Below are 24,145 nucleotides of genomic sequence, written 5' to 3'. Positions count from 1 at the left end.
CTGGCGGGCGATGTCGCCATCAATGTTCCCAAACTTCTCAGTTATAACTCACCATTGTTGATTACCTGGACTTTAATCCAGACAGGAGATCCACCCGGTATCTGGAACTGGCGGATGATGTCGCCATCAATGTTCCAAACTTCTAAGTTATAACTCACCATTGTTGATTACCCGGACTTTAATCCAGACAGGAGCTCCACTCGGTATCTGGAGCTGGCGGGCGATGTCGCCATCAATGTTCCAAACTTCTAAGTTATAACTCACCATTGTTGATTACCCGGACTTTAATCCAGACAGGAGTTCCACCCGGTATCTGGAACTGGCGGGCGATGTCGCCATCAATGTTCCAAACTTCTAAGTTATAACTCACCATTGTTGATTACCCGGACTTTAATCCAGACAGGAGTTCCACCCGGTATCTGGAACTGGCGGGCGATGTCGCCATCAATGTTCCAAACTTCTAAGTTATAACTCACCATTGTTGATTACCGGGACTTTAATCCAGACAGGAGTTCCACCCGGTATCTGGAGCTGGCGGATGATGTCGCCATCAATGTTCCAAACTTCTAAGTTATAACTCACCATTGTTGATTACCCGGACTTTAATCCAGACAGGAGATCCACCCGGTATCTGGAACTGGCGGGTGATGTCGCCATCATTGTGGGAGGACCTCTGCCAGTCCATGTGATGACAGTCAATTGTGGTCTGTCCAAGACACAAGTCTGCTTCTCTGATGTCTGAATGTGGGTCACTGTGAGGAGTAATAGTCATTAGCAGATATCTAAATGAAAGTTGTCCTAATTTGATCGGAGTTAAGTTCAATACAAATTTTAAAGACAGACGACATTTCAAATATACAAATATATTCGTCAACACAATGTTACCTGGCGTTGTACTGCGCATTAATGAAGAATGTGTCTTCGTTGTAGGAGACGTTATAGATTTCATACAGGAGTGGTGGTGAGTTGTCCACCACGAGCGGCGTGGTGTGGCAGATTGTTGTCACAAGTGGACCTCCATACTCAACCTTGTTCAAGGCCCTCAGTGTGATGTAGTATTTCCCATCTGAAACAAGACAAAGATGTAACTGAATGAGTGTTCCTGAGTTTTCCATAGTGGCCGATCTAAGCCCTAACATATATCATTACGAAGTAAGATTGTGTTTCATACTGTCCTGAACAGTAGTTGTATAGCGGGGGCCTCTACATAATCAATTCCAGCTTTTGCTTTCAGACAACAACAAGTTCGACACATCAAACGTCGATACAAAGTTGTTTTACGGTATTTAGGTTATTGAATGGTCTTATGTTAAAAAGTTTTATGTTTCTGTTTTACCAGCGAGAGGGTCGTATGGAGCCGGTATGGGGGAGATGAGTCCAGTGTGGGTCCACTCTGATTCGTCAAACAGGTGCCTGTGAGGGTCATGATGGGGGTGAATCAGCTCCTCACAGATCTGTGTCCCTGCGGTCAGGGAGTAGCCCAGTATGCCCGTTTCTTTGTCCATGATGCCGTCCCAGTTAGCTGGAACAAGGGTGCAAACAGAAAATCCTCATGATGGTTTAAAAATGATGGTTTGAGGATGATATCAAGAATGAACATGTTAAAAATGAATTACCACACATCAAACGTGTACAAAATCGCAAACCAAAAACGTCCAACTACGTTTAGTAATGTCTACAAAGAGGTCTTTGTTTTACATAAGAGAACATTTAGGACAGTAAACGAAAGATTACAATTATTCCAGAGTCAATACCAAATTTAATCAGATATATCTGACCTCGAAACAAATAACCTCTTTCACCAACCTGATACGTATCTGTTTGCTCTGGTGTATAGGAGATCAGTAAGGGGTTCGTCCCCATTGAAAACGGTTTTTGATCCAGTGCCATCATGAATTATTCTGAAAATGAAACGGTTACCTTGAGAATAAGATTTTAAGTCAACACAACTTTACATAACCATGTGGCCTGAGATTTGAGAATGCTGTGATATTCACTTTTTCTCCGGGAAGTCATGAAATATCAGTGAAATATAACCTTTGTGGTCAGACCTCTCACCTGTGGTTTTTTAACTGACTGTTGACACCTCGACATCTGACTTCCCAGTCTGGTCTGTCATCTGGAACCACAGTCTCACACGAGGTCACCTCCAGGACATCGAGACTCACATTAGCCAGTGGACCTGAATAATGAGTTCAGATAAAGACGGGCATTTGTAAAACCGTAGCACAGCATCTGATTCAGATGTGTTATTATCCCAGTAAACTTGAAGTACAGAACATGGATGGACGTACAGCAAGGGTATAACAGGGTCGCATGAGCAATGCTTAATGCATGGTAATAGTCACTCAGTCAGATATGTCCCTAAAAAAACTATCATAGCTTTTTACAGGCCAAAGTTGGTTGGTTGGTTGGTTGGTTATTTAACTCAGCAATATTCCAGCAATATGGCGGCGGTCTGTAAATAATTGAGTCTGGACCAGACAAACCAGTGATTCACAGCATGAGCATAAATCTACACACCTGGGATACGGTAACACGTGTCAACCAAGTCAGCGAGCCTGATCCACCGATCTCATTAGTCGCCTCTTAATGAGTGAGGAGTTAAGTTTGACGCCAGAAATCTCAGCAATATTCTAGCTATATAGCGGCGATCTGTACATAATCGAGTCTGGACCAGACAATCAAGTGATCAACAGCTTGAGCATCGAACTTAGCAATTGGGATACGATGACATGTGCCAACCACGTCAGCAAACCTGACCACCCGATCCCGTTTGTCACCACTTATGACAAGCATGGGTTACTGAAGATCAGCTCTAACCCGAATCTTCAAGGGTTTCCAGGCCAAGGACACAATAATACAACAAATTGTGGTTAAAGTGAAATCCTACCTGGTTCAGGAGGTGTTAAATCAACCACGACCCCCTTGCTATGGAGGATGGAATCAAACTGGAGGTTGTTGATAAGGTGAAGGTTGAAGTAGTACATGACCCCGTGACGTAGAGACAAATCCTTGTAGATGAACTCGTGGGCAAGACCAACTCCAAGCCTCTCATAGTGAGAATACTGATCAGACTACAAGGATAAAGAATGATGTGCGGTTAGTGTACATCATACATGTTTCAAAATATTTCTTGAAAAAAATACTTGAAGATACTCAAGGTAATATTTCGCTTAAGAAATGACCTTCCCTTATACGCTGAGAAAACCATTCCTGATAGTTTGATATCGAATCAGTATTTTAACTATAGAATATATTAGAGACTCATGCTTTCCTGGTATTTGTTTGTCTCGGCTCGCACAAGGTAGCAAAATATACAGTTGGGGCATTATCTCGGAATTATGTCTTGTTTCGTGTCCTGTCTATTAGGTTCAAGTCAGGATTGTGTTCAAGAAGCTGAACGACGGGTACACAAATTACAGAAAAGGTCGTTATCGTGGATTACCATTGCCGGTATGTGTTTTGCCCACAAAAAGAATTACAGAGCTCCACATGAGATAGCTGCTGACAAGCGAAACTGGCAACATGTTGTGATATGAAGGGGTGAGGTTCAAAAGTGGTCAGGAGGGCAAGTTCAAGCCACTTTTACCAACCGATTACAATACACATCCGTGTTTGCAAGTCATATAGTGATACACGGCCTAACATATGGATGGAAAATTACAATCTCGGAAATGAATGAAGTTACATTATGAAAAAAAATTATGTTTCACTTATATTAACGGCAAAAAGTAACTGTGCAAAACATGAAATTGCATAAAACAAAATAATTTAATGTAGTTATGGATATAAATTAGTAAGAGATTCAGTACAAAAGTTTGCTTGATATAGAACGTCAGTGCAAAAGTATATCCATTGTTCACTATCCTCAGAAACCGATTCCTTGTGATGTAAGGGGAACAAGAGCTGTGAAACTTTTATGAGAGGCAATAGGTGAAATACCGGACTTCTATACAATTTTTGGGAAAGACAAAGGGAAGAAGTAGGCATCCCCATGTGCACGAGAGTGTTCCATAAACTGTCGATCTGTTTCTTTTTGTAAAATAATCAGAGGTTCTGTTCGCCTAGGCAAAATCAAATGAACTGAAATTGATCAAGTGTAAGTTAAACTTCCTGAGTATCGATATTCAGTCTGTTCTATGTCACTGCTTCACCCAACTAAACTAAAAATCAGTGACAGTGAAACCGTTTCTTCTGTATCATTATCCCGTTATATAAAAACGGAAATGCACAAAATCCTGACAATTATAGGGGTATTTCTCTGACTAGTATTCTAGGTAAAACTTTTACATCTATAATCAACAGTAGGTTAACACAGTGGTCGAATATGAGAGATTTAATACCGGAACCTCAAGCTGGATTTAGAAAGGACTACTCAACATTTGATCATATATTTACCTTGTATGCTATTATTGAGAGATATTTATCCTTTAGCAAGCGAAAGTTGTATGTAGCTTTTGTAGATTTCAAAAAGGCGTTTGATTCTGTAGATAGAGGTAGAATGTGGAAATGCTTAAGAAATATAGGTTTGAGAGGTAAAATGTATGGTATCATAAGATCGATGTATTCCAATGTAAAGTCATGTGTCCGCTGTGGCTATGGTGTAAGTGACTTTTTCGATTGTCCTGTCGGTCTGCGTCAAGGATGTATTTTAAGTCCTTTACTTTTCTCCTTTTTCATTAACGAATTATATTTAGATATCATAAAGTCTGGTAAACATCGCATCCAACTCTCTCCCGATGTAATAGAACTTTTTATGTTATTATTTGCTGATGATGTCATTCTTATGTCCAGCTCTGTAATTGGTCTTCAAAATCAAATAGATATACTCTCAGCGTATACAGATAAATGGCAGTTGAGTGTGAATCTAGATAAAACAAACATCGTTATATTCCGAAGAGGTGGTCCTTTGTCGGCTAGAGAGAAATGGTTTTTTAAAGATAAACGTATGAATGTTGTGAATGATTATAAATACCTTGGCATATTGTTTACCCATACGCTGAATCTGAATAAGTCCGTACTTAACCTGGCGAGGAGAGCAAAGAAAGCTCTTTTACAACTTCACTCTGTTGTTCCTATGCTCGGTCTTGTTCCACCGACTATTTACTTCAAATTATTTGACTCTCAGATACAACCGATTTTACTGTATGGATCTGAAATGTGGGGTTTTAAAGAGTATTATACCATAGAAAAATTCATTTGCTTGCCTGTAAAAGTTTCTAAATGTTGGTTTGTCAACACCAAATGTTATGGTTTATGGTGAATGTGGGAGGTTCCCATTGTACATATCATCTTATTGTCGTTGTTTAAAATATTGGTGTAAAATAATTAATATGCCTGAACATCGTTTACCTAAAAAAGCTTTCAATATGCTTTTACATCTTGATTATCTTGGAAAGAATAACTGGACATCTCATATTCGCACCTTACTATTTAGATATGGTTTTGGTTGTATTTGGTTATCACAGACAGTTGGCAATGCAAATATGTTTATTAAACAGTTTCGTATGCGGGCTATTGATATGTTTAAGCAGGAATGGCATTCAACTATTAATGAAAGTTCTAGATACGATTCATATCGTCAGTTTAAGTCGTTGCTTGAGCCAGAGTGTTATCTTGCTCACCTTCAATACAGAAATATTCGCAATGCTTTTATACGGTTTAGATTAGGCCTTAATGATTTATTAATTAACCGTGGAAGATATGTTTCTATGGAAAAAACCCAAAGATTATGTCCATTCTGTTTTATTATTGAAGACGAATTCCATTTTATGTTTATTTGTCCTGTATATGAAAATCTAAGAAATAAGTATCTACCGCAACTGTCTTTATCTCAAATCAACGTTAATCTATTGTCTTCCTTACTTTCCAGCAAAGAACCTCCAAAACAACACAAAGTTGCTCTATTTATCTACAATGCATTTTTGTTAAGAAAAGAATTGATAAGTTAGAAAATTGATTATATATGCCATTGTTAAGATGTATCTCTTTTGTATATGGGCCTATGGCCTTTCATACAATAAAATATTGAATTGAATTGAATTGATACAGTTCCGTGTATAATGACGCAGAGTGATAACAAACTACCCCCAAGGCTGTAAGACGAGGGATGACTGATATTTCCAATTTTCCTTTTCGTGGAGCAATATTTAAAAAACTTCAACCTTTGGTGTCTGCTCAATAACAACATGCTATCTTTCCGAAGATTTCGAAGAACGTCATTCAGCTCATCCTCAAAGGTTTTGTGATCACGATTGCAGCATTCAGATGTGAAGGCAAAGCTTTCACACAGTTTCACTGCAGACACGTAATTGACTTATCCGTGACCAGAAAACGATATTCATTCCCTGTTTTGATTTGTTCCTTTTTTATTAATGGATAGGGGTCAATTGTCGTATAAAGAATATAAAATACACTCATGATGATAATAGCATAGACACATGCAAGTGTTTTCCTAGATACATGCCTAATCTATACTTACAATGAAGATTTTATGGTCGTGTCCTTCAATGCCTTCTAACAGTTCACAATGTCCACTAGGCCCGTAGTCATAGTTGACGCTCATACATTTGGTGTCCGGGAACTTCATACACTCCTTCACACACGACCCGGCGTGGTTCATCCTGGAGAACTCGGCAAACACTGGGCCAATCAGCCGACCATCCTTGAGACCCGTGAAATGTTTCAACGCTTCATGGCCATACTGATCAGATGAAGCTGTAAGCAGTAACAACAATCATCTTTCACATGTCCAACCTGTTATAGTGAGTGAGTGAGTTAATACTTAACGTCACATCGGCAATATTTCAGCCATATCGTGACGAGAACATTTGATATTGAATTGAAACACATGTACATTATATAAACCTGTCGACGAAGGACTCCAACCTGTTATATACGATCCTATGTTGTTTGAAAATGTGTACACTTTTTTGGATATGGTCTCTGGTAACAAGACGAAATGCCTTATTTCCTGCCTGTGAACAAACAGCGTGAGTGAGTGAGTATGGTTTTACGCCGCTTGCAGCAATATTCAAGCAATATCACGGCCGGGGAACACCAGCTAAGGGCTTCACACATTGTACCCATGTGGGGAATCGAACCCGTGTTTTCAGCGTGACGAGCGGACGCTTTAACCACTGCGCTACCCCTCCGCCTGAACAAACATTCAACCATTTCTGGTGTAGAGTGAACTGTATACTACGAATGATAATGCACTTCGAAAACGTATAAAGAATTATTTTCTTATATAAGTATTGCAAAAACTGACCATATTCTTGATTATTTGTCACTCATCTTCAATTCCACATTTTATGTTTACCCCTTACTTTGTTTAGCTATGTTTAATCATAACAATTCATTAGCAATTCATTTTATGTTTGATTATTTAGTCATCTTCTATGGGTATAAGGCTCTTGTTTTGTTATACACAGTAGATCAGGTTTACTGGCGATCGTATGATATATCATATTTGCCGTACGGTCATAGCCTGCTGTGTGCCTTCCTCTGAGATTGACCGAGTTGTAGGCTATTATTTCATCTGCGTAGATTCCCCTTCCCAGACCGACACCCACAGAGGATTTAACCAGACCGGAATCTTCATACACCACCACGTTCCCTCTCAGCTCAGCTGGGTTACTGGTTGAACTAAAGTCCGCTGTCAATCTGCCGCCAGGGGGCGTGACGTCATAGGTGGGGATGGCGCAAGTCACGGTGGATCTCGCGCCTGCGCTGTTCTCTCCATACACCGTGAAGTAAACGGGGACACCGTAGCCATTCTTGGAAAATCGCTTAAATGGATAATGTCATAAATTTAGATTACATAGAGTTCTGAAATATCTACTTGTCAATATAGATATTAATCAAGATGATTCTACTAAAATGGTAACGTGCATGCACGTGTGTGGTTTCCTGTGCTCGTCAGCATATTCCGGTTTTATAACACTGTACACGCCAACTGAGCTACAATAATAAAAACAATTATATATGGACACCAAGTTCTGACACAATATTTCAACTACAACAAAACCCCGCAATGCTGTAACGAGGGGTGGTACACACCTTTAGCGATTTTTGGTATGACTCTACTATGGACTCGGCCTTCCGTACTGTAGAAAGACACACTGTCCACTAGACCAATGACGCGGTCTGTCAACACAATCGACAGATACTTAAAATTATATATTTCTCATTCTTGTCTCTGTGAGAAATGTAACAATGGCGAGTGCTATCTGCTCCATTCAAGAGACATACAAATCTCTATATAAAATAATTATTGTAAAGGAAGTACAGTCATCAAAATCAACAATGACATCTGTCGTCAACATATTCGATGTGCGTGATTTTTCGCATTTGCAATACCAATTATGATGGTGATGACAGACTTATAATAATAGCCATGTGATTAATCAGTATGATTGCCTCAGAAAACGGGGGTTGGTGGATGCAGGGGATGGTGTGTGTGTGTGTGCGTCTGCGTGCGTGCGCGCGCGCGCGTGTGTGGTGCGTGTGTGGGGTGGTGGTGGTGGTGGTGTGTGTGTGTGTGTGTGTGTGTGTGTGTGTGTTTGTCAGGAAGGTTGATTCACTATAAAAGTACTGAAAAAAACGTGACATGAGTGGTGTTGTGACAAGGTCTGATTTACTTTTGTTCAACATAAGTGTGCCTGAGGCAAGTGATTTTGTGCCTGTGGCTTAATCACTTTCGACAATTACAAAAGTAGGTTTGGTGCTCTTCAGGAAAGAGAACTTAAATGAACAAAGTAACCATTCATGCGCATGGGATGATGACAGAGGCATTCTCCTACGTCGGCTCCATACCTGAGTGATAATTGTTGATGGTCCACCAAGGGTGGATTTTCTCAGCACATCACTGAGACCAGGTTTGGTCCCAGCCTCCACAAAGATCTGGACCTGACTCCGGTCATCCTGGGCAGCTATGGCTATCTCTACAGCCGGTTCTGTGTAGTCTCTATTGGGAAGTTGTCTCACTAAGCAGCTCCGCGATGTGGACACTGCTCTCTTCTTTCGGCCAGGACTTCCCTGATGGAAATACATGGATGTGCATCAGTTTTTTCCTCTGACTCTCTACTATTACATTTCTGAACTGACAAACCAGGAACCCGTTTAATAAGTCGATGTTAGTGCTATGGTAACTCCTATAATTTAACATACACTTACCACCGCCGTAGGGTTACGTTCGCTTTGTGAAACGATGTTCTGCCCTTTGCTGGACTGATGAATCATGATAGAAAAGGCTTGTAAATACAGAAGCAAATGTTTGTTTATTGTTTAAAACCGCACTCAGCAATATTCCTGCTTTATGGCGTCAGTCTGTAAATGATCGAGTCTTGTCCTGACAATCCAGTGATCAACAGCATGAGCATCGAATATACTTGTTAACCAAGTCGGCGAGTTTGACAACCTGATACTGTCAGCCGCCCTTTACAAGCATGGCTGAGATCAATTCTAACCCGGATCTTCATGGGTAACATAAACAAATGAAAAATGTAGCATTTGTACTTTACTTTGAAAATGTTCTTAAACGTACCGTATTGTCCACGTAGTTGAGGAACTGTGGTGGAGACTTGTCCTCCTCCTTCTTGCTTGTGTCTATCAGTCTTTTCCTTATCACTGGAGTAGCATATCGCCAGATAACTGCCTGGTACAATATCTTCTTGATCGTGACGAACAAGAGATTGACCTCCAGGGTAACTAGTCCCCGCAGGGTCAACTCCAGAGGAACCAGCTCTATGTCCATCTTCAGACTAGAGAGGATCGCAAATGAGGCATATGATTCATGATTCCTTGAGGGCATTTTAATATTGCAACAGTTTTCCAGTAATATTCAGGTAAATGTTACTACATTGAAATAACATTGCAGTTGCATGAGAACATATGTTCATGGCACAATGCTCATATTATCTGGATGAGCAGAGGCATACTTCCATAAAGGTTTCTGGCCAAAGGCGGCACCACATGGTTAGGAACAATGCCCTTCAAATTCTTTGGGGTCAATCTGACAAACACTAAAGTAACACGCATTCTCAAACAGTACGCAACTTAATCACATACCTATTTAGTATCTAGGCTGTATAGAATGATATAATATAAATCACCATGTGGTATGCGCATGTGTATGGTTTGAGACACGTTAACTAATTTATGTAGAATACTTACCTTAAATCAAGTGGGAACTTATAGAACCCTATTTCAGCCCTGGACGGGAACGCAACGTTCATGAGGTAACCATCAAATCTCAGCTTGCCATACAGTATCAATCCGATGCCAAGTTCTCCGTAAACATGGGCACTTCCATAGGGTACTACTTCACCGAACACCGTCATGCCAAGGATCTTAGCTCCGACAACTATTCCAATTCCAAAAGAAGCTCCGGCTCCAAACTCTGAAGATTGAAGAGGCTGAATGCAGTGGATGACGTGGTATACGCCCATACATCATGGAGCGGAGTGGAGTGGAGCGGAGCAGAGCGGAGCGGAGCGGTGCAGTGCGGAGCGGAGGGGAGTGGAGTGGAGCGGAGTGGTGTGGAGCGGTGTGGACCGGAGTGGAGCGGAGAGGAGTGGAGTGGAGCGGAGTAGAGAGGAGCGGAGCGGAGTGGAGAGGAGTAGAGTGGAGTGGAGTGGAGTGGAGAGGAGAGGAGTGGTGTGGTGTGGTGTGGTGTGGAGTGGAGTGGAGTGGAGTGGAGCGGAGAGGAGTGGAGTGGAGTGGAGTGGAGGGGAATGCAGTGGAGTGGTATGGTACTAACAAATGTAAAACAATTTCTCAAGCGTAAATGTGTCAGTGAGGTTGAAAACAATACTCAGTTTATCAGCTTGGAAAAAAAGAAAGCCCACAAAAAGAAAGACAAAATTCTGTAGACATACATCTTCTCTCTTGCAACTAACGTGAGGATCAGTATCATCACTTGCGTGATAATGATGTTAGTATCTACACCGAAAGGTCACATGATCAGTCGCATAGTAACCGTTTACCAATCTACACCGAAAGAGCACATACATTAAAAATGAAATTGTATACCCATTCAAATACCTTCCTAGTTCCATCCTAGGAGCTCCATGCCATTAAAAGGCACTGAATGAACAGATATGGTAAAGTATTCTAGGATCATAATCTGAGCAAATATATGGGATTAGAACCAATTATCAGCGGATCAGTGGGACGTAGTCCTCAATGACAAGTTTCCTTTGACTCTCTATGTCGTTCTATCGTATACTTGGAAAAGTACCTTGACCAAGAGTGAGTGAGTTAAGATTTAAATTCACATCGGCAATATTTCAGCCATATCGTGACTAACCTTGGCCAAGAGCGTGAACTAAGCCATATTTCATCTCATGAGCTTCACATATTGTACCCGTGTGAGGAATCATGTCTTCATTGAGACGACCTTATGCTTTGGCCTAAAAGCTGATGCCATTGCTCCTTGAAAGGAAAAAAATGCATGCATACTACATGTGGCATGTGACAGTGACAGTGAAAGTGACAACAATTACAGCCTGGATGTAGAAACGTTTGAAACACTACTCTGACATTCCTTTCAATCCAGAGTCAATCGTGTTTAGGGTTTTCTAAACCCATACTCACCAAAGGTCATGGGTAAGATTCCTCCAATCAGGAAGTCATGCTTGAATTTGAAGAAAGTGAGGCTTGTTCTGGGTATACTGAAATCTCCTTGAAGGGTAATGTCAAAAGAACTAAATGCGTTGGTTCCATCGCCGTTGATGATGGCATTGATGATATCTGAATACTGAAATCGGAGAGATGACATAAATATCAACGGCTTTAGGAGAGCTGACGACGTCAGGGAGAATTTCATTTGCTTGTTGTTTAACGCCGCACTACGAATTTTCTCAGTTATATAACGGCGGTGATATATATTACTGCACGACAGACGCTGAATCCAAAATGACAGTAAGAAAGTGGAAGTCGCAGTGGACGAGTTGGAGACCGCTGCCTTTTGTGTTGGCGATTAGGGCCCTGATTCTAAGAGTGAGGGTTCGAATCCGGGATGGTACTAAAATCTGTACTTTATTGAGAATGTGTATTCCAAAATAAAACATATGCTACAGCAGGCACTAGTATTTAGATGGTAAATATTGATATTTCTCTCGGCACATTTAGCACTTGTCTACATTTATATAATTTCTATATCTGTATCACGATAAATGTCATCTGATCAAATAAGTAGAGAAAAAGAAGAAGTGTACGTCTTGAACATGATCTTAACCAAATTGACCTTGACCTTTAAAACATATTTTGCGTGTTCTAAGCTCGCAGAAAGGTAACCATGCCCCCCCCCAAAACAGTGACATCACTAATGTTTTACAAAAAAATGTTTGGTAATCTTTTTCAATTTCATGACCTTGACCTTTCATATTCTGAGTCAAATTAATTCCTCAAAGCCACCAGTGGAAGTTCATGCAAGAACAATCATCGATGATTATAACTGTTGCGATTATTTAAAAGCAAAATCACTGGCAATTTGAACAAATACTGCTAATAATGTTGGGGCTACCATACATATATGAAGATGATTTCATTCTTTTATCTTACACCTGGAACATGGAATGTGATATATAACATTAATTATGGATAACTAAATATCAGCATAACTAAAACGTTACCAGGGCAAGAGCCAGATCTCTCAATTGTCTCGTCAGTCGAAGAGCAAGTTCAGGGTCGATGTTCTTGGCATCAAACATGGCTATGATCTCCCCAATACTCATGTTGGCTAGCTTAGCACCAAGCAGCTCCAGTCCTTTCCCAGTCAGACCTTTCCCAACAGTGTAGGCCTGGTCCCCGCGACCCGGGATGTCGGTGACCTGACCAAGGATCTTCATGATCTTCTCGCCTAGGTGAACCAAGAACAATAAAAACGTGTACTGAACCACGAGACTCTTAACCAGCAAGCTCACCGACAAGCTCTGCTTGCCAAGCTGGAGGAATGAAGCAGCTAGTTCTGCGTGTGATGTGTCCGGGACTCTGATAGCTGCTGCGTGCAGCAATATTCTGGACATGTCACTCGGGGTACAGACGTAATAGGTTTCACGAATTGGAATTTATTCAACTAAATGGTTTTGAATGACTCGGATGTATTATTGCTACAGCGTTGTTTAAACGTTCAAAGTCCAAGTAAGCTTTAACCTTTATAGACAACATGTGAAAGACATTTCAAAATTTAATGTATATCAATGACAGAAATTATATCCTAAGCAGTTCCGATGTTCCCGTGTTCTTCAGCTGACTTTCAAGCGTTAGTGGCGGGTGCCACCGGTCAGGCAGGATATGCACACATTTCCCCCTGATATCGTCACTTTTTGAGAGTGAGGCATTAAAACAAACATGCCCTAATCTAAACTGCATCTGGCAAGGATTTAATGTCATCATTTTCGTTGGTTTTATTTTTGTTTCCTTAAAAAAGTGCAAAAAACGTTAACGTAAAGATACGTTTGATTTTTAGACATATTCCTTTAACTATTGACCTTTTGCATAAAGGTACTTGCAAAGCCATTTCAGATTTGTACAAGTTCGTAAATCTATCAACGGACATTCATCTACGCGTTCATGTGTACAATATATACTTTCAAGTATAAACATGTGGCCTGTAATTAGACATTGAACTGCAATCCAATCGGAGAAAGAAATGTTGATTTAGCAAAGCGCATTCACACCTACAAAAGATATAGTTTATTGTCATGGCATAGATTACCAATGTGCTACTCTGATGTTGCCAAAGAAAAAACAACAATAATTTAGACAATATATATATATAAGCTCTTATTCAAAGCATGTATAGTTCAAATTTGAAGATATTTCGGTTTTAAAACACATTCGTTGTAATCTTATATATGATAGAGTGCATACGAAACTAATCGCACAAAACATACAAAACATATATGCCTTAAATACTCTGAACTCAACAATTCTATGCTTATTTCGTGACACTAAACCCTCTCACCTCCTTCCATGCCGAGCACCACGTTCCCTCTGCCGACCTCCCCGGAGTACAGAATGGTTCCTGGGTTGGCCATACCCATCTTTCTGATGGCGCTCTTAGTGTTGGTGGCTGTGCCATCATCATCCGTGCGAGTGAACATCAGTGAGTTGTCCCTCTTCTGAAGGTAGAGAACTTGTATTGCAATAAAGCTCTTATTCAAAAGATGTATTTTTCAAATTTGAAGATATTTCGGTTTTAAAACACATTCGTTGTAAAGCAGAAAATCATGTCGGCATATGAAACATCGATGAATTGAGGACAGTGATCTTCAAAACACCAGAGCCGAGGATAACATTCATATATCATTGAGAGCATACTCAATTCATCGCCAGATCTCCATAAAGACAATTCATGTTAGTGGCAAAACACAAATGCTACAAAATAGTATCCTACTGCTTCAGTCTTCAGTCTTTCAAAAAGATCCTTGATTTCTTCATTTGTAAAGTTCTGGTTCATAGCATTATTAAGGATCCGTTTGGCATCTCCTGTATGTATTCTGAAAAGGAAGAATGCCACAGCAATTCAAATTAGTTACATCTTCAACATTCGTTATGAGAAATAAACGAAACTATTTTCCAGAAATTGTGTTTATCAATTAGCATATTAAAGAATACATGGGTTATGAAAACAGAGGCAAAATGAATCGCTCTGTGTCCTCAGCAAAGTATTATGCAACACTCACAGGTCTAAAGGACTTCTTCTTTTCCTTCTTCGTCCAACAGGTGAACAAGAAGACGGCATCTGGAACACCTTTTCATCTAGGAGTTTGTAGTAGTAGCACTTGTTGATGAGGTCGTGTACGTTCATGACACAGAGCTTGACGTGGAAGGACACTTCATAGGAGGATGCAGTTTTGCTGATGACGTAGCTCACGGTGATGGCGTTGCCAACTAACACAGTGTGGTTCTTGTCTAGCGGAACAGCAAAAGGACATTACGACAAAAACGTACTGTTAGTCATTATTGTACATTTTGAAATTTACTCATTTTGGGGTTGGGCCTAGGACAGTTGCCACCGACAAACTGCCACCTAGGACAATTGCCACCTAGGACAATTTACCAACTTTTATTGAGTTTGACATAACAAATAAAAACATATCCTTCCATATAACCAGCTTTCACCAGGTTTTAAGAAGGTGTTCGATACAGTATCTACAAAAGATGTCTTGAATATTGTTTAAGCTAGATTTGGTAATCATTCATTGGATAAATATAATGACATATGAAACAACATTCTGTGTAACCTAACATGGTAAACTCTCTGAGGCAAGGAGATCCTCTGTCACCGTACCTCTATATTTTTGTCGCCGAAATACTTGGTTGTATGATTAGAAGTAATAAGAACATAAAAGGTATTGTTACTGACAATAATGTCAGTGTAAATTAAATCAATATGCAGATGATACTGAATTATTTCTTGATGGGAGTGAACAAAGCTTAAAGGCTGCTCGTGATGAAATTGATGCTTTTTATAAAATGAGAGGACTTCTAAGATTCTTAGAAATATACCACTATACACTCCAGAAATATCCCAGTTTCTAATTCACTCATAACTGAATGTCATTTGAATTTATTGAAATCATGCAAAGGCTCTATAATTTTGTATGACTCATTGATTTCTAATGAAGATTTACCTAAAGTGTGTCTTAAATGGCAAGCATCTTTTGCTTATGTTCCTTTTGATTGGAATAGATTTTTTATGACTTACAGAAATAGTGTGAAAGATGTCAAACTACTTGATTTCCAACACAAGTTTTTACTTGGTATTATCTATACTAAAAAAGAACTACTTGTTGACAATTTAGTTTGCTGTTTTATGTAATGAGCTGAATTAGAGTGTTTATCGTGTTTATTGGGAATGTAGAGAAATACACACATTCTTGAATGAATTTGAAGTTTGGATGAATAATCATATTGAGAACACAATTAACATAACAAAATACCATGTTTGGTTTGGAACATTATACACTGACAGATACTGAATCATATTATCTTAGCTGCCAAACATAATAAACAACATGCTCCAAAACTTCAAAGGGTTTTGGTTAATTTGAAAGAAATTTCCAATATTGAAACATTCAATGCAATAAAAAATGATAGCCTTCATAATCATGGCAATAAATGGCTATCTATATTCCCAGCTAAACAATAAATTTATGTGTGTCAACAGCAGTTTAATTTACTAAAATCACTACTAAATTGGATTTAATGCTGAACCAAAGGATGAAACCTGTAGATTTGAACTGTTTTTCTAGCAAAGTCTATGTACTCACATTATCAAAACATTCATCTCAACATGCTATATTTCAGACAGCAACACCCAAGCTTTAATAAGTTGTTTTTCTAAACACTTGATCTTCTTATCACTTTAATCATATGTTTTCATCAAAGTCAAAACTTCATCAAAGTCAACATTTCGTCAAAGTAAAAATTTCATCAAAGTGAAAATTACTTTAAGGTGAAAAGTTAATCAAAGTCAGAATATGTATACATACCAAGAAAACACTGACTTTTCATCATCTAAATGTGTGTTTATTGACACCCTGCATTCATTTTCTCAAATATAATCACATAAAACTTCTGGGTGGCAATTGTCCTGACTATAATAGTAAAAATAACCGGGTAGCAATTGTACTAGGTGGCAGTGGTCCGGGTGGCAATTGTCCTTTCTTTTGGGGTGCTGGATTAAAACACTAAACACATACAAGAAGTAGAATCCTTGAAACTTGGCCTCTGCAACTTGAAATGAAACTAAAGTCTATAGATATGTTTTACTTAATTATGAGAGCAGCATTCATCAATATACAACTTCAGCCTAGCGACTGTAGGTGTGGTGTGAGTTACAGAGTTGAAAATGTGAAGAAAAAATATTTTCATGAATGCACTTTGTTTTAAGTATACCTACCCCAGGTACCCGAGTTACTTCGCAGTTACTCACAATATTCCACAACCTGAAGCTTCTTTGTCCACTCTTTGTTCTCTATATGATACACAAGCTGGTCATTGCAGTGGTCAACCTCGATGCCCGCAGTGATGGAGTAGATGCCGAGGTACTTCAGGTCGACGTCCACACAACACGTAATGCCTGTGCAGTTGTCAGTCAGGCGGCAGGTGCTCGAGATAGCCGTGGGGAGGGATGCCGGGCAAGCTGGGGTTATGAATACAAGCAGCACTCAGAAGACATCATTATAATAAAATTTGCGAAAACTATTAATTTAATACAAACATGCCTGCTGGTTATTTGATATTCCACGATCACGTATAGGAAACATTAAAAAAAATGATTAAATACATACTTTTCAAGACTTTGTTTGGGCTTACCGGAAGTTTGTAGAGCACATTTTTCAGACTTCCAGAAATCAAAGGAGACTCCTGTAACGTAGAGAAAACAATGTTTACATTTACACCTTTGTCTCTAGAAATATGGTCACACACTAGCACTCACGCACACACGCACAGTATACATACACAAAACATGCTGTATCTGCCAGTATAAAGCCAGTGCTAAGTTTGTCTAAAATCCTGGTCAACCTTGGGCATTGGTATGAAAGATCATGTGGTAATCCACAAAATCTGTTTCCGTAAGTGTGACACCTTTGATTAAGTACACACCATCAAACGGCACCGGTAGACTCGGGTTACATGGGGAATACGCCAGCTCTGATTGCGAGAAGACTGGGACTTCAAGCACACACGTGTTGTCTTCAAAACACATCTTGATGTTTAGATCAATCACCAACGTCTGCGTGGAAGGGACGTGCTCAAGTTTGTACCTGCAGCGACATTCCATAAGTTCTTCTGAATGTTTATGAATGGCATTTGTAAGAGTCTATGCAATCAAATATCTACATTATTTTCAGTTGAATACTCTTATCAGTGTACAGGAGAATAATTATTAAGCTCTAAAGAAGTGTAACAGATTCATGACGTAATATCCCTATTCTAAAGCTGTGTGCAATACATCGACTGAAAATTGATTTAAAGATTATAGTCCAAGGCACTATGAATAGCTTTTTGTTAAACAATAAAATGAAATCGGAGACCAACGTTAAGGTCTAATGATTTGCAATATACATTTGTGCAAAAAGGACTGACTGACTGACTGAGTTTAGTTTTACGCCGCTTTTAGCAATATTCCAGCAATATCAGGGCGGGGGACACCAGAAATGGGCTTCACACATTGTGCCCATGTGGAGAATCGAACCCGGGTCTTCGGCGTGACGAGCCAACGCTTTAACCACTAGGCTACCCCACCGCCCCGTGCAAAAAGGAAAGATATGACAGGAGAAACTACAGGCATCACGGCAGGTTCAGTCACATGGACATAATGCCATCTGATACTCACACCAGCCGTGTCATATCTCCCAGGATGAAATGTCCTTCCGTGCCTGGAACAGATCGGAAAGTACATTGAATCAGGAATGACTAAAATACGACTGGTTAGTACCTCAAAGGTGTTAAGATGCGTAAGTCTCATGTTGGACAAACCTCAACGTGACTATACCATTATGAATACCATCTAAGCTCAGGTTCTATAACAACGGTGTCCATTCATACTGAATGTGAATTTGATATTTGAAACTGAGTGGATATCGACACATTTCTGAACATTGGATTCCAGTGGACTTAACCATGGGCCAATCCTGAACCTGTGAAGAATTCTCCTTGTGACAAACTAGGATAGAGAAACAGGATGAATTGTAGAATATTGTGCAAGTGGACATTTACCCCATACATACTCCAGGAGTGAAACAGTGTAAGATAGTCGTTCAATGATCACTGTCATCTGTAAGTTACAAATATCCACATCAAACTTGGCTTGGATTGTCCTCTTGATGAGTCGAACATCGACACAACAGTCTACAGTGGAACAGTTGGAGGTCAGGTGACATCGCACAGAGTCGGGTAGGGATGGTACGGCTCGGCTGCTGCATTCTGGAAACACAGACATATAAATCGTGTACCTTCTGTTCTTCCATCTTCCATCTCACTCTAATGAATGTAAGAATTCCGAAATGTTCAAATCGTGTATTATAACACGCATTTTCTTTACTGGTGTGGTAGATTTACCAGTATATCAACTATGCTCTTATTAAACGTAACAATCTAATAAAATGTTTTGTAGGTCCATCGTATTTCACTACTTGTACATAATTTACTGCCTGTATCATGATTTGCTGTTTGGATCACTAATTACTACTTATTGCACCATATGTATAATGTATATGTATAACTTCAATGTATATGGGCCTGAGGCCTTTTGTACAATAAACATCTTTGACTTTGACAGTACCCTGCTCTTTCTCTGTACAAAAGGGGCGATGAGGCAGCTTAACAGTTAAAGCGTTTGCTCGATGACCCGGGTTTATTTCCCTAAATGGGTACAATGTGTAAAGCTCGTTTCTGGTGTTACCCGCCGTGAAATTGCTAAAAGCGGCGTACAACTAAACTCACCCACTCTGCGCAAAAAGGGCATAGGGGAAATATTCATTTAAATTCATTGCGATTTCAGTGCAAATATCTATGTATATAAGTCCACAAAAGATTTAAAAGCGGAATGACCCTATGATTCTCATGAGAAGAAACATTTCGTAATTGTTGGTTTCATCAGTAACCCTGATTTCAATTAAATATATGCTCAACTACAGGCATACTTCAGTTAAATATATACAGGTACAAAACAACATACAATAACTTCATACAGATTGTACTTTACTCCAACACCAATAACATAGTGGTATAAATGGTATATATATACCATTATTCCAGTTGTTTATCCCAGCAGGGGAATATGGACTTGCTGACTCATCACAGGCTAAACTGACGAGGTACTGAGACACCCCGAGATCATCCGTGAGCTGAGATATGAGTGTTTCCGTGAGAGTCGACACGGTGGAGGACAGACCCTTGCCTGATGCCCAGTTGGTCAATGAGAAATCTGAAACAAACAGTCATACTTGCTGTGTTGTCTTCCTTGTTATTCCGTTAAAATATTTAATAACATTCTGTTGGTTCAGATGCAAGGTTGCTATGTTGGTTATCTCTTAAAGGATGAGGCAGTCAACCATGCTGTTTCTCTAAAACCACAAAGATTTGAAAAGTAAAATTAGAGATGTATCTTAAGACTTATACATGTCATTCTGCACTTATATACATCTATGGGGACCGGATGTCTAAAATTAAATTGACATTAATTCACACACAATATACCATAATGAGGGGAAGAAGACACATATATACACGCATGGCAAACATTTACTCAGTCAAACAATTATGACATAATTGTTACAGCAGAACCAGAGACTTGTCTAAGACATCAACAGAATATGAAGTCACATCTTCAGAATACTTGATGTGCTGTCACCAAAAACTCCTGTTGAAATTGTTTTCGACTTTCAAAAAGGTATATCTTCAAACTTGCTTCTTATTGTTAAATACATGAAGGAAAGTCCATTTGTTTCGATTTATGTGTAGAAAGTACGACTGTTTAAACTTAAAAAACATCCATGAAATAACTGAAATAAGATATGCAATTTCAAATACATATGTAAGAATATAGTTTTCTTGTGACCATGTGAATGACATGCCCCTCCGACAGGACGGTTTGCATTCACACGACCGGTCAGCAAGGGCAACACGTGCTCATCATGAGTATGAGTGGCAGGCCACCCAAAATGATTGTTTAACCATCTGGTATTGACTATACTATATTCTGTCGGCCTGTCTATTGCAGTGTGTGTTTACCTGAAATGAACAAGAACACCCTCTTTGTTAATTATGCAATAGGATGAGAAATGAGAGATAGGGATTAAACAAGGACACATATCTAGTCAAGCCTTACTTCTCTGTTGCAGCCTGGCCTTCCAGTCACACAGGGGTTGTGGTATCTTGGCTTTGTCAAGGAAGGTTTTGGAGAACAGACACTCGTTTTGTTTCAGACACACACTGACAGATGCAGTCACCTCCAGTTTCTTCTCAGACATAAGTCGGTTGATGGTGTATCTGAAACATTGGTTCTATGTATGCATATTTTCAGGTAAACGTTACGCGAGTGGTGCATACATAAGTGTAGATCCACATTTTTGTGTGTTTTTGTCTTATTTTACTGAATCATTATGATAACTGATTAAATAACACGTCAATACTTACTCAACTCGAATGACACCTTTTACATGAAAATGTTCCTCTGTGCCTGTAAACAAACATAAAATACGTTACACTATGTAATTGCAATACTCACGTTTTAGCACGTGATGTGTGCGTGGTAAAACTTCCCAGTGTTTGTCAACGTTCAGATTATACTTGATGCAGAAGTTACACTGGACGAAAATATTCATTTGTAGGGACAATCAATCAACCGCTCTAACCTTTCCAAATGTGTCATGATGCTTAATTCCAACAATTCCATTTTTTTTTTTATGAATTGGGTTGCAATATTGTTTTCGAATGTTTTGGAATGGAGTCCGGTGTTAACATGTGACAGACCGACAAGGGATAATGTATAAGAATACCATAACGTAGCAATACTTACAGGTTTCATAAAACGGCAATCAGACTGCATAAATAATATGCTAACATACCCCACTGATAGTCCAACAACATCCGTTTGTAGACCAGATTTTCCACGCCCACCGTCAGCTGATAGGTGCACATGTCCACTGTTAGGATAACGTTGAAGGCACGTGACAGGAAGTCGATGTAGATGCAGCAGTCAACGGCGGTACAGATGTCGGGGACGTGACATGCCATGGAATCAGGGAGGTCAGGGAGGTACTGGTCAAGCCCATGAACTGGACACTCTGAAGTCATCGAATTGAAAACATCACCATAATTCTGTTACATTTGGTCTGGGAGGAAACGTTGCAGCTATCATCACAATGGAAAGTTGTTAAATATATAAAATCACTCCATCGTTGCTTTCAGCTGTGGACGTATATAAATAAACTTAAGTTTATTTAGAATCTTGATGACATATGAATACAGTGACTGGAATTTCATGCTGGTTCAACATATCGCATGTTAATCCGGGTCCTACCGTTGTTCCATCCATTGATTGTAGGTACATAAGGACTACTTGTATTTTGACACTGTGCTGTCTTCAGATATCCAGCTATTTCCAGCCTCTCAAACAGTTTGGCTGCGATGACTGAAGTGAGACTCGCAGACCTATTAGACTTCATCTCGGACAGGAAGCCAGACAAAGAGAAATCTGGAAAAAATGGAGATGTATTATCATGAATATTCTGAAGGGAAATTTGTTGAGGAATGCCATCACATTTCTTGTTGATACACATACAGTATATGATTCTTCTGGTTTTATTCGTTTGTTTGCCGCAATATGCAATGTTCCAGCCATGTGAATAATTCAGCCTGGATCAGACAAGCCAGTGACTGACATTATGAGCATCAACCAAGTCAGCGAGCCTGGTCACCCGGTCCTTTAGACGCCTATCATGACAAACATGGGTTTCTGAAGACCGATTCTAACCAGAATCTTCACGGGTCGATGTTTCTGGTAGGCACTGATAAAGAAGCACTTGTTATACACATGGGAAGGACTTCCTGAATGAAATGACAGGAAATGCTATATATATAATCTAGTTGACCATTTTACGACACCAACAATGTGTGGGGAAACAATCTTAATATGATACGGTATAGTCATAAGCCTGAACACGTTTAGAATTAAGAGGGTTTACTTTCACATAGAACCCTCATCCACATCACTGACCTGCAAGAGCAGCCGTACTGTCCAAGTCACAGACCAACTTGGGAATCTTTACATTCTTCAGAGCTGGGAAGGAAATCATACAAGAATCCTCCTCGAAACAGACACTGATGTTGAGGTTGATCAGGAACTTCTTTTCCCCGAACAGGTCATCGATCATGAAACTGAAAAAAAACATGTGTCCTTAAACAGTGACGAAGGGATGCCTCTGATTAGTACAGTGATGCGTACTATTACAACTCGGACAAAGCAAATGCTCAATTCTTTTACAATATAGTGAATTACCAATGTTAAAACAATACTTACTCTACACGGACCACGTTCTTTAAGCTTAAGTGTTCCACAGTTCCTGAAAAATCAACACCTATGTAAGAAAGGACATGTACGTTTCATTGTTCATCGTCATACATATATAGATGCATTAAAACGATTCATTATAGTCAATGCTCCTTCCATCAAACTCGATTAATACTTTCACATTTGTATCCAGATACTCGAATATCCTAATATATATGTTAACATTTTGACCATCCCCCAAAACAGCACCCTGCTCACCCCATTTGTAGTTGGATAAGATCCTGGTAAAGACCAGCTTCTCTATGCCCATGGTGAAGGTGTAGGTGCAAGGGTCTATTCCAACCTGGACGTTGAAGGATCTCCCGATAAAGTCCACGTCAATACAACACTGTATGGAGCCACACGGGTCCGACAGATGACAGGTGACGGAGTCTGGTAGTGTTGGCAGGGTGAGACTGGCAGGGCAATCTGAAAACATCATACAACAGCATGAATCTGTGAGTCTGTGTTCTCTTATTGTTATATATTTTAGCTTTTTTCTATTTGAAGACCCATACTCACAAGCCTTTCCCATTGCTATCAGTTTGTTGAGCGCAACAATGATCACATGCCATATTTGAAGCCTTAATGTCATACATTTGCAAAAGTTCAGCGTTTAAACAACATACCCTTTTTCCAACCCCCAACTGCACCAGGTGGTAGGCTCTTCTTACACTGGGGGTCTGTCAAGTAGTCCGCAATCCCAAGTCTGTCCAAAAGTTTCGACACATCTAAGCTGGCGAGTCTCTTACCAGACGGGAGCTTCAAATCCGAAAGCCAGTTCTTCAAAGAGAAGCCTGCAAATATGTGGTTAGAAAGACATGATATTAATCCCATGAATCACAAACACATGAACATCATTGATAAGGACACTGTCATATGTAACATTTATGCAATGTCTTTATAACTTATTACAGAAACGTGAAGTGCATCAGATGTTCATGTAGCGTATAGTTGTCGATGTATGTGACTTACCTTTGCCAGTCACCCGTTAGAATTGATCTTCAGTAACCCATGCTTGTCGTAAGAGGCGACTACCGGGATCGGGTGGTCAGGCTCGCTGATTTG

The 24,145-nt window shown here is 39.7% G+C and overlaps 1 protein-coding gene across 1 annotated transcript in view; it reads right to left on the bottom strand.

The window, feature by feature from the left end:
- The window catches only part of LOC124257103, a 74,490-nt gene that overhangs the window by 24,416 nt on the left and 25,929 nt on the right, over positions 1 to 24,145 (bottom strand). Inside the window, exons 32-61 of the mRNA XM_046691093.1 lie at positions 23,707 to 23,874; positions 23,297 to 23,506; positions 23,048 to 23,090; positions 22,745 to 22,905; positions 22,049 to 22,222; positions 21,594 to 21,812; positions 21,163 to 21,205; positions 20,855 to 21,015; positions 19,772 to 19,951; positions 18,742 to 18,948; positions 18,359 to 18,401; positions 17,626 to 17,786; positions 17,335 to 17,385; positions 16,952 to 17,161; positions 14,697 to 14,925; positions 14,408 to 14,510; positions 13,976 to 14,132; positions 12,642 to 12,868; positions 11,602 to 11,764; positions 10,180 to 10,405; positions 9,551 to 9,767; positions 8,821 to 9,042; positions 7,484 to 7,793; positions 6,485 to 6,720; positions 2,894 to 3,077; positions 2,059 to 2,182; positions 1,807 to 1,901; positions 1,337 to 1,522; positions 886 to 1,066; positions 583 to 752 (exon numbers count right to left, since the gene is read on the bottom strand). Coding sequence (XP_046547049.1) covers positions 583 to 752; positions 886 to 1,066; positions 1,337 to 1,522; positions 1,807 to 1,901; positions 2,059 to 2,182; positions 2,894 to 3,077; positions 6,485 to 6,720; positions 7,484 to 7,793; positions 8,821 to 9,042; positions 9,551 to 9,767; positions 10,180 to 10,405; positions 11,602 to 11,764; positions 12,642 to 12,868; positions 13,976 to 14,132; positions 14,408 to 14,510; positions 14,697 to 14,925; positions 16,952 to 17,161; positions 17,335 to 17,385; positions 17,626 to 17,786; positions 18,359 to 18,401; positions 18,742 to 18,948; positions 19,772 to 19,951; positions 20,855 to 21,015; positions 21,163 to 21,205; positions 21,594 to 21,812; positions 22,049 to 22,222; positions 22,745 to 22,905; positions 23,048 to 23,090; positions 23,297 to 23,506; positions 23,707 to 23,874 — 5,061 coding nt within the window. The remainder of the gene's footprint in view (positions 1 to 582; positions 753 to 885; positions 1,067 to 1,336; positions 1,523 to 1,806; positions 1,902 to 2,058; positions 2,183 to 2,893; positions 3,078 to 6,484; positions 6,721 to 7,483; positions 7,794 to 8,820; positions 9,043 to 9,550; positions 9,768 to 10,179; positions 10,406 to 11,601; positions 11,765 to 12,641; positions 12,869 to 13,975; positions 14,133 to 14,407; positions 14,511 to 14,696; positions 14,926 to 16,951; positions 17,162 to 17,334; positions 17,386 to 17,625; positions 17,787 to 18,358; positions 18,402 to 18,741; positions 18,949 to 19,771; positions 19,952 to 20,854; positions 21,016 to 21,162; positions 21,206 to 21,593; positions 21,813 to 22,048; positions 22,223 to 22,744; positions 22,906 to 23,047; positions 23,091 to 23,296; positions 23,507 to 23,706; positions 23,875 to 24,145) is intronic.

Source organism: Haliotis rubra, unplaced genomic scaffold, assembly GCF_003918875.1.
Source record: "Haliotis rubra isolate DU_JTF1 unplaced genomic scaffold, ASM391887v1 Scf65, whole genome shotgun sequence".
NCBI classification, from domain to species: domain Eukaryota; kingdom Metazoa; phylum Mollusca; class Gastropoda; order Lepetellida; family Haliotidae; genus Haliotis; species Haliotis rubra.
Note: the sequence above shows the minus strand (reverse complement) of the source record. Positions and strands in the feature narration are given on the sequence as shown.